At 56.1% G+C, this 10,276-nt stretch overlaps 1 protein-coding gene across 1 annotated transcript; it reads left to right on the top strand.

Annotated features, from left to right (window-relative positions):
- The first annotated feature begins 2,632 nt into the window (after positions 1-2,632).
- BRINP2 (BMP/retinoic acid inducible neural specific 2) lies at positions 2,633-9,969 on the top strand. Its single transcript, XM_026854341.1, has 7 exons — positions 2,633-3,996; positions 5,811-6,001; positions 6,161-6,351; positions 6,739-6,844; positions 7,203-7,439; positions 7,625-7,847; positions 8,170-9,969. Exons 1-7 carry the CDS (start codon positions 3,695-3,697, stop codon positions 9,284-9,286), a joined length of 2,367 nt encoding a protein of 788 aa, XP_026710142.1. The 5' UTR covers positions 2,633-3,694; the 3' UTR covers positions 9,287-9,969.
- The last annotated feature ends 307 nt before the right edge of the window (positions 9,970-10,276 follow it).

Below are 10,276 nucleotides of genomic sequence, written 5' to 3'. Positions count from 1 at the left end.
TGCAAACCACAACAGGGCTGGAGGGGTAGAGGAGGCAGAAGCACAGGCAGGGCTGGGCACGAGGGAGCTGGGTCCCACAGAGCCCCGAGCGAGGCTGGTGGCTCTGGCACAAGAGGATGAGCATCCTGCAGGATTGAGTCCTTTGGGATTGTCCGTCCTGGGGGATGCAAGTGGCAGAGCAAGAGGTGCCCTGGGTGCCTCTGTGAATTCACATAGGCACAGCTCAGCTGAGTCAAGCCACTTCAGAAACTAAACTGCACTTAGCCTCTGCCCAGACTCTTTTAAGTGGCCTTAATTCAATATAGTTTTCCCACGTTTAATGAGAAGATGACTCAGTCACTAAGTTTGATGTTCATTCCCACTAAAAGGCATCTGCAGGGAGATCGAGACCCATCCCCATCACTCCCTGCTCCTGCATGGATGCACCTTTGCTCCTGCCATGCGCCAGGGACCAGCCCTCATGGCCGGACATGTTCCACAGCTCTGCCAGCAGCGGGTATGGCTCTGCCTGCTGCGGACATCAGGTGCTGCTTTTGCTCCAGGCTTTGGCTCAGCCTTTACAGGGGGTAATGCCCAAGTCCCATGCTTCCCCACAGCACGAAGCAAATATCACCACAGCCTCTCCCCAGCGCATGCTTCCCAGTTCATGTATCTCTAGATCCACTCCTCAGCATGAAAGGGCAGAAATCAATGTTAATGTCCCTGACAATTAGCTAAGGTCTTAACAAACTCAGCCCGATTAGTGGTGGAGCGCATGGCTCTGGAGACACTGTCAGCATGCAAGCAAGCAGGACCTCGGCATAACTTGGCAGGATGTTGCTGTTGTCACCGTCAGCTCCAAGGGCAGGAGAAAAAGGCTTTTGCAGCTCATCTGAGCTGCTTGCTGGGGACTCGAGCATCCTTGTCCACACCTTACACCATCCTGCCTCAGTCTCTTGAGCCATTTTGGATGAAGACACCCACCACTCCCATTGCCATCTCAAGGGTGGGAGGGCACCTCTAGAAATTGTGATAAGCTGTTTTTTAAGATGAGGCTTGTGATGAGTGACAGTCTGGGCTGTGCATCGGCACTCACTGCAGGGACATGGGGGCTTTCTGCTGCAGGCAATGGGGACACAGAGGGCTGCAACAAGATCAGGAAAACTTGGCCAGGAAGGAGGTTGTGGTCCTAGGAAAGTTTGCCAAGAGTATTTGCATTGGCACTCTTCTTCCTTCGCTTTAAGATTTTTATAGAGAGAGCAGGGGAAAAAAAAAATTAACAAGCTGGAAGTTTTCCAACTTTTGTGATGCAAAACCCTAAATCAAAAAAAAAAAAAAAGTCCCCTCTTCTGAATAAAAGGAAGGATGCTTCCACATCCTCCTCATTTACACCAGGAAAGCCTCAGGGAGGGAAGCTCAGTGACTGGTGGAAGACCACCTGTACCAGTCTGTGGTGGCGTGAAGTGGCGATGGATGAGGCCAGTCCCCCACAGCGCTCATAGAAAAGCATCCCCTTGGCTGTACAGACCTGGGTGAAGGAAGAGGGGAGAGTGGGCCAGCCAGGGAGCAATCCTTGCTCCCCAGCCCAGCCCCACTTCGGCTGGAGGTGGTCAGGAGACACCTAAAAGCCACAGATGATAAAGGGGACAAGGAGATTGGCTGTGCCAAGCCTGTCTCTGGTGCATCTGGCCAGCTACCTAGCGTGCCAGCTATTTAAGCAAGGTGTTTTGCTGGCACAGCCACATTTAATACTATAAGCAGTGTGTTTCCATGAGCAGGGTTTAGAAAGATGCTGTTCAAGGATTTTTGACCTCAGCTTCTCAGCCGAGAGCCGGAGTGCTGCTTTCCTTCCTGCTATAGGGAAGAGGGACCCTCTTGGGCACGGCAGCTTGTCCCCCGCCTCCCTGGGTCACCCCATACAGGGCAGCAGCAGGACCCATGGCTGCAGGGCAGGGGCAGGCTGGGAGGGTTTAGGCCCTTTGGTCCCCAGGCCACCTCAATTTTAATTGCATCTACAGGTATTCCTGGGGAGGAGAGCAAGGTGCTTGCCTGTTTCAGGCAGTTGCTGCTTCCCATCTGCCTGCTTTCCCCTGGCCCAGCTTTGGTTGCAGGCAGGGAAGCAGGCAGGAAAGCAGGCAGGGAGGATTTCAGAGATGCCAAAGTGCCTCAGCTGCTCAGCCATCACCCACACGTGGCAGCACATGAGCAGCTGACATGTGGTCCTGCCTCATTTTGGTGAGGACAGAGTCACCCCCCCAACACTTGAGGTGCAGAGTGAGGACAACAGCCTGAACATTGGGGGCTCCCCTGCCCATACTGACATGGGGACCTGTTTGTTTGAGCCAGGATTTGGCCACATTGTGGCCATGGGGGACTCCACGTACCAGGAACAGGAGGCAATGACTGGTGTGTTATGTGGCTGCCTGCAAGGTTGGGAGAAAACAGAGTAATAACACGGAAAGATAGTGCACAGGGGGACAGAAAAAACCCTGCCTGCTGTTCCTGCTCACCCCTGCCTGCCCTGCTGCCCTGGCACTCCCAATCTGGTAATGTGAAAATCTCAGCTTTTGTTTAAAATTAACAGGGCCCCAGCCTCGAGGGCTGAGCGAGAACCTGAGAAAGTGTAATCAAAGTGCACCCTTAAAGGTTTAAAAATAGAAGAGAGGGAGGAAAAAAATAATAATACATGTTACAACACATTCATCTGGCAAATCCCTGTTTGGGAGTACGTGGAGCTGGTGTGTGCTCTGCAGGGGCAAGCATTTGGGCTCCAGGCCTCCACCAGCCACCCTCCTGGAATAAAAATCGCCTCCCCTGAAAGCATTGCAGAGATGGGATCCCTATTTTTAGGCAAACAGCGGACACCTCACCTTGTCCTGGCTCTGCCAGACCTTGCAGCTCCCCTTCACTTGCAAATTCAGGCTCTGGCCCCGGGGCTGCTGCTCCCAGCAAAGCTCCATCTTCACTTCCGCAGGTACTGCCTCACTGGGCTATGAAAGCAGAACGGTCTTGGCTTGAGATAAACACCAATTGCATTCAAAACACCACCACAATCATCCCAGCCAGCCTTGGGGTGGACCTCCATCCATCCATCTGCCCATCCATCATCTCAGCTACTGTCAGGATGCAAAGTCAAGTCTAATGTTACCCATACACAGCTCAACCCATATTTAGAGAAGCTATTTTTTTCCAGTTCCCTATGCCTATTATTTTTTAGCCCCCCTAAAATAAGCTGCACATGCTTATGATGGCATCCCCAAAGTGCAGGGTGCAGAGGCAGGCCACTGTCCCCACCGCATGGGCACCCCGTAGCAGCAAGCTTGGCTCACCGGGCCAATGCACTGCAGAGAAAAACATACAGAAAAAGCCAGAAATTTCTCAAACAGGCACTAGCTGGTTTTTATTTCATTTCAGCAGCAGCTAGCACTCCTGACCCCACAAACTTTCCTGTGGCACAACCGGTCCATGCCCGGTGTGTGGCTCTCCCCAGAGCACAGCTTTCCCTTCAGCAGCATCCCCAAAGCAAACCCCACTTTCCCTTAGCTCGTGGTTACACCTGGTTCATATCCTTGTCGACCTGATGCCCTCTGGAACCTCATCCTGTGCCACCAGCCTCACAGGCTCCCCACTTTGCGCGGTGCCATTGCAGGGCAGGACTGTCCCGGAGGATTGCCGCGAGGCGAGAGAATGAAGAAGCCAGTCGGGGGGCAGCAGGATGGGGCGGCAGGACCTCCCGCGCGCTGATGGGCCCCCGCTGATGCTCCCATGGCCACTGGCCCTTCTGGCCTTGAGCACGTGCTGCCGCTGGGGGGTGACCGGTGTGGCGGGCAGCACAGTGCCCCAGCAGCATGCTGCCCCCGCAACGCCTTCCTCCTCATCATCATCCTCCTCTTCCTCTGGCCGGGCACCCCTCGACTGGCTCCTCACCGACCGCGGACCCTTTTACCGAGCCCAGGAGTACGTGGACTTCATGGAGCGCTACCGGCAAGGTTTCACCACCAGGTACAGGATCTACAGGTGAGAGGCCGTGGGCACCCCAGGTGGGATCTGTGGTGTGGGAGGCATGGCGGAGTGGAGATGGACCCGTTTTAATCCGCACAAGTGGACCTCCATGTGTGGGAGGAGGCTGTCCATTGTGAGAGACAGCGGGCAGGTGTATGTGAGATGCTTCTTTCCCAGGGAGTATAACAGCAGTCCCCCAAGATGGGCTAGGATGGTGTCCAGGCAGGATTTGCCCCGAGCCAGGAGTGATTTGGTGTGCAGGTTGAGATGGGATCAGCCCTGATGGTTGGAATCATGGAGGGATGCTCCTTTTATCCTTTTGCCACACACAGAGATATCTCCGTGCCAAATTACTGAGCCTGCCTGGACTGCCAGTCATCTGGGGCTGGGATGCTGTTGGGGCTTGCAAAAAGCCGCCCTGACTGACACCTGGCATGTCCCTGCTGCTGTCACCCCATAGACTGCAGCAGTGCGATGCTACATGTGTGGGGAGCAATGCTTCAAGAGGCTTCTTGCCAGTAGAGAACCAGATTTGGCAGCAGTAGGGTCCAGTGACCCCAGCAAAGGGCCACCCCATGACAGCCAGTATGGGAAACCCACTTCACTGCCTCCCAGCAATTGGGGCTGTCATGTCCTGATAACAAGCCCTTTCCCCTTCCCTCTATCGCTGGAGCCAAGCCCTGGGGGTTCCAGCAGCAGAGCAAAGCCTGGCCACTGGGGGAGGTGACGTAGGTGCTGGGATGGCAGCCTTGTTATGCAGCCTGGCACCCCCAGAGAGCTCCTCTCCCCCCTCACCCCTTTCCTACGCACTGATGCTGCCATGCTGAGGGATCTGCATCCTCCAGGGATGCTGCTGGTGACAGTGGTGGGATGGGAAGGAGCAGCCAGAGGGACAGCGGTTGGCTCAGTGTTTGCTTTGCCTGTGGGATGGGTGGGAACGGTTGCAGGGGCTCCTGGCCCCCCAGCCCCACATGCCCCAACACCCAGGGGGTGTGAGCACAAGGGGAGAGGCATCATCCTCCCCTCCTTCACCCCCAGTTCTGCTCCTGACCCTAACATCCCACTTTCTGGGCCCAAAAATCATGAGAGGCCACCTGGCACCCCTCGGCTGCTTTGTGCCCATCCACCCCTCTTTCCTTTTCCCTTTCCCAGCCAGCCCCAATTAAACTGTCTGAAAGCCACTGCCTGGTTTTAATTAGAGGAAAATGCTGAAGATTAGGCTGAAATGGGCCCATGCTGGTTGTTTGCAGGGCTGCTGGCTGTTCCAAGCAGTGGCAGGCTGGCGGACCCCTCCCTGGGGCCAAACGATGCTGGGGGGCTGGTGGGGCACAATGACAGCTTCCAGGGCTACAAGGGGACCCAGCACCAACTCCACCACACCCAAACACCTCCAGCTTCCCCATGAAGCTCCCAGATGTTGGATTTTCCCTGGATCCATAGGCATGGGGATGGAGGATGGATGAGGCCCATCCAGCCCAGCAGGCTGGAACAGGCTCTGGCCCTGCCCTGGGCTGTGATTAATGCCTGCCGGAGGTGCCTGATTAATCAATATCGGGCATCTCTGCTGCTTGTAGCTCGTTATCGTCATTGATGGCTTAAGGAGGGATGAGGCGTTCGTCCTAGCTAGATCTATAGCTGGTGAGTGCAAACAGTGGGTTTTTCACCTCCGCTGTGGCGATGGGGAGGTCAGGATGGTCCCGATGGGAGTTTTTCCACCTACCAATTCCCTACCCCGAGATGGAAATTGGGGACAGTGGGGGGGACTGCATGCGTTTGGCATAGCCAGACTGGCTTTGAACCCTCTCTCCACTGGCACTCTCCTCCTGCAGAGAGTTTGCTCGTTGGAAGGTGAATAATTTGGCCCTGGAGAGGAGAGACTTCTTTGGCCTGCCACTTCCCTTGGCCCCTGAATTCATCCGCAACATCCGCCTGCTGGGACGCCGACCCAGTCCCCAGCAGATCACCGACAGCCTCATCAAAAAGTATGGGACCCACTTCTTGCTCGCCGCCACACTGGGAGGTGAGTGCTGGTGGGTGCTTGCTCCCTGATCACTTCCCTGGCACAAGGCAGTGTGCAGAGGGGGGAGGGTGGGAAAATAAGCACTGCAGGAGAAATATGGCCATGAAGGGGAATGGGGGGAGCCCTGCAGCCCCCCAAAAGCATCACGTGTCCCTCCAGGAGAGGAGTCCCTGACCATATTTGTGGACAAGCGCAAGCTGAACCGGAGAGCAGAACCCACCGGGGGAGCCGGGAACAGCTCGGGGGTCTCACTGGAGACCTTGCACCAGCTGGCAGCCTCCTACTTCATCGACCGGGAGAGCACGCTGCGCCGCCTCCACCACATCCAGATCGCCACGGCTGCCATCAAGGTAGGTGAGGGAGGGAGGGAGAGGGCAGCGTGGGGAGACAGTGGCCCCGGACCTACCCTTGGCAGTAGCCCCTCCAAGGTGGGCTACAAGACCCTAAAGCAACATTGTATCCTGGGGAGGGGAGAGCAGGCAAAGTTAGCACATCTGCATTATTTATGGGAAATTGGGCACGCTAATGAAGGCACATTTTTCAGCGGGCTGCAGGCAGGGCTGCTGCCTGTCAACAAGCCAATTAGCAGGCAATTAGTTCTCCCCAAGCATCTCCTGGCTATGGAGAGTGGGGCACAGCAAGCCAGGCCAGGGGTTATCTGCAACACATTTTGCGAGGTGGCATGCATCCTAGGTCCCCTCCTGTGTCCCTGAGCACCTGCGGATCCCCTCCCTTAGGTGACCGAAACACGGACGGGGCCGCTTGGCTGCAGCAACTATGACAACCTGGATTCAGTGAGCTCCGTCCTGGTGCAGAGCCCCGAGAACAAAGTGCAGCTCCAAGGTAGGACTGGGCTGGTGGGGATGTGGTGATGGACAAGTGCCACCGTGGGATGCTTGAGGGTGCACAGGGGGCCACAGGGGAAGATGCTGGCTCAAGATGCTACTTTTAATTTAAGGGCTGGGTAGGAGGGGGTATGAAAATAATCAAAGCTGGGCAGGATGAGGTTGTTGCTTGTCTGCCAAGAGGAACCAAGATCGATGCAGAACCCAGACAAGCGGCTCCACTGTAAACTGATATGAAAATCATGCGAGGGTGGGAGCCTGGGGAGGGGGAAGGCTTGCTCCCTCCTCATTCGGGTGATGATTTTGAGGGGCTCTGCACATGCCCTGATGTTCTTGGGGCTGCCTCCTGCTCACAGGGCTGCAGACGGTGCTCCCCTCCTACCTGCGGGAAAGGTTCGTGGCAGCTGCCCTCAGCTACATCGCCTGCAGCTCGGCGGGGGAGCTGGTGTGCCACCGGAGCGACTGCCACTGCCAGTGCCAGCCCACCTTCCCCCGCTGCAACTGCCCTGAGGCTGACGTCCAGGCACTGGAGAACAGCCTGACCCAGCTCCAGCGAGCCTGGGAGAGCCACCACGCCCAGTTTGAGGAGTCAGGTGAGGCTGGGGAGACCCTACCAACTCCTTCCCTGCAACCCCTCCTTGGGTGGTGGTGTGGTGCCAGGGCAGGATCCAGGGTGGTTGTGAAGATCTGAGAGTCCAGGTGGAGGGAGGTTGCCTCCAGCCCTACCATTAGCACTTGCTCTCCTGAGTCTGCTGATGCCACCTCTCTCCCCCTGCAGAGGAGTTTCAGGCCCTGGTGAAGAGGCTCCCTGGGGACCGTTTCCTGAACAGGACAGTCATCTCCCACTTCTGGGCCATGGATCTGGACGTCCAGCATCGCTACCAGCAGCTGGGCACCAGCTTGAAGCTGCTCTCCAGGAAAACACACCGACTCATCCGGCGGCTCTTCAACCTCAGCAAACGCTGCCACCAGCAACCTCGCTTCAAACTGCCAAAGGAGAGGTAGGGTGCCATGGCATCCCCACCCCACGCCAGGGACACTGCTCAGAGCTCTGAGGGTGATTCAGACCCACGGCCCGCCTCCCCGTGGCTGGAACTGGGCATTGCCCAGGGGTGAGCAGGCAGAGGGGAAGCCGTGCCCCCATGGGATGTGGCCCTGAGAGGTTGGTCCAAGCCTGGAGGTAACATGGGGCTAAGTTCACGGGGGGCCACCAGCAGTGCAGGGAAGTGGGCACAAGGTGGGCAGCTCTTCCATCCCTAGGGAAGGTCAGTCACACCCCAAAAGATGCCATGTAAAGCACCTCTCATCCCATGTCTCTACCAGGTCCCTCCCTTACTGGTGGAGCCGCGCACAGTCACTCCTGTACTGCAGCGAGACCACTGTGCCTGGGACCTTCCTGGAGGAAAGCCACAGCTGCACGTGTCCCCCTGACCAGCCCTCCTGCCAGGGCTCCATACCGTGTGCCTTGGGTGAGGGGCCAGCCTGCGCCAGCTGTGCCGAGGACAACAGCACCCGCTGTGGGACCTGCAACCACGGCTACGTGCTCGCCCAGGGCTTCTGCCGCCCTGAGGTGGCTGACTCGCTGGAGCACTATCTGGGGCTAGAGACAGACCTGCAGGACTTGGAGCTCAAATACCTTCTGCAGAAACGGGACAGCCGCATTGAGGTTCACTCCATCTTCATCAGCAATGACATGCGCCTGGGAAGCTGGTTTGACCCCTCCTGGAGGAAGCGCATGCTCTTGACCCTGAAGAGCAACAAGTACAAGCCTGGGCTGGTTCATGTGATGTTGGCCCTCTCCCTGCAGATTTGCCTCACCAAGAACAGCACACTGGAGCCTGTCATGGCCATTTACGTCAACCCCTTTGGGGGAAGCCACTCGGAGAGCTGGTTCATGCCCGTCAATGAGGGCAGCTTCCCAGACTGGGAAAGGACTACTGTAGATGCCTCTGCCCAGTGTCAAAACTGGACGCTCACCTTGGGCAACAAGTGGAAGACCTTCTTTGAAACGGTACACGTCTACTTGCGGAGCCGCATCAAATCTCTGGATGACAGCTCCAACGAGACGATCTACTATGAACCCTTGGAGATGGCAGATCCCTCCAAGAACCTGGGGTACATGAAAATCAACAGCTTGCAAGTCTTTGGCTACAGCCTGCCCTTTGAACCGGATGCTATTCGTGACCTGATCCTTCAGCTGGACTACCCCTATACCCAGGGCTCCCAGGACTCAGCCATGCTCCAGCTGTTGGAGATCAGGGACAGGGTGAACAGGTTGTCACCCCCTGGCAAAACACGCCTCGACCTCTTCACGTGCTTGCTCCGCCACAGGCTCAAGTTGGCCAACAATGAGGTGGTGAGGATCCAATCCTCCCTGAGGGCCTTCAATGCCAAGCTGCCCAACACGGTAGAACAGGAGATGGGCAAGCTGTGCAGCTAACAGCCAGAGCTGCTCCAATCTCAGAGCGAGGGGACCAGGAGAAAGGACTCCCCGGGGCAGGCGCAAAAAAAAAAAACAACCTAAAAAATTAAATCAAGGCCTTACCTTAGTGCCAACTGCGTGCTTCCATGGTACACCCAGCGACTGGCCAAAGAGATGCAGGGCTTGAGCAGACGGAGGACACTATGGAGGAGGGATGGCTCACGCAGCACAGACTGGCTCTGAGCGTGGGGACGATGCCAGCACAGCTGCCCTGTCAGTGGCTGGGGGAATGTGGCCTGGCCAGAGGCAGCTGCTGGCCCTGATGGAGTAGATGCCCAACCCGCCATGAGGATCCTCCAGCGGCAGTCTCCTCAGCATCCCAACTTTTGTAGTCTTTTTAAGAGAGGTTTCTACCAGCGCCTTCGCTTTGGCATCACCTAAGACCCTTCCTGTATCCATGCCCTCACACGTGGCATTGTGGGGGACCACACCACAGGCCCTTGAGACCCAGCAGATCTCTCCTGGGGCCTCTCCACAAGCATCTCATGCCTGCTGTGGTACCGAGGCATCATCACCCCTTGCGTGGGAAGGACCTGGCACCCACCCCATGGAGGCTGCCATCACAGACAGCAGGGGGAGATCTCTGGGCTGCAATTCCTTACAAAAGAAAAAAAAAAAAACTAAAACAAAAGAAAGAAAAAGTTTTATTTATGTATTTATTTATTTGTTTGTTTGGGATGGGTTTTTTTAAGCCTATTTATTTGGGGAGTGTAATTTCTTGTTGGTGGCTTCAGCCAAGAGACATCTTAGTAAAATGTATCTGTTTAATATATTTTTTAAAAAATGCCTTTTTTGAGCATAAGAGCAACCAAAACCAACTGAAATTAAAAAACAAAAAACACCAAAAAACCCCAGTAGTTACTGTCATCTCTGGCCCTGGCTTTTCCCATGCTGTGCAGCAGGAAGGGAGGGCAAGGTGGCTGCTGTGCGTGTCCAGCTGCCAAGTCC

This window comes from Athene cunicularia, assembly GCF_003259725.1.
Source record: "Athene cunicularia isolate RWA chromosome 8 unlocalized genomic scaffold, athCun1 chr8_part1, whole genome shotgun sequence".
NCBI lineage: Eukaryota > Metazoa > Chordata > Aves > Strigiformes > Strigidae > Athene > Athene cunicularia.
The sequence above is the reverse complement of the archived record's forward strand: the minus strand, read 5'-3'. Positions and strand labels throughout refer to the sequence as shown.

Coding starts and splice junctions, on each gene's coding strand:
- BRINP2 (XM_026854341.1), top strand. CDS start 3,695: ATGGGGCGGCAGGACCTCCCGCGCGCTGATGGGCCCCCGCTGATGCTC. Junction 6,845..7,202: donor GAACAAAGTGCAGCTCCAAG/GTAGGACTGGGC, acceptor TCCTGCTCACAG/GGCTGCAGACGGTGCTCCCC. Junction 7,848..8,169: donor TTCAAACTGCCAAAGGAGAG/GTAGGGTGCCAT, acceptor TGTCTCTACCAG/GTCCCTCCCTTACTGGTGGA.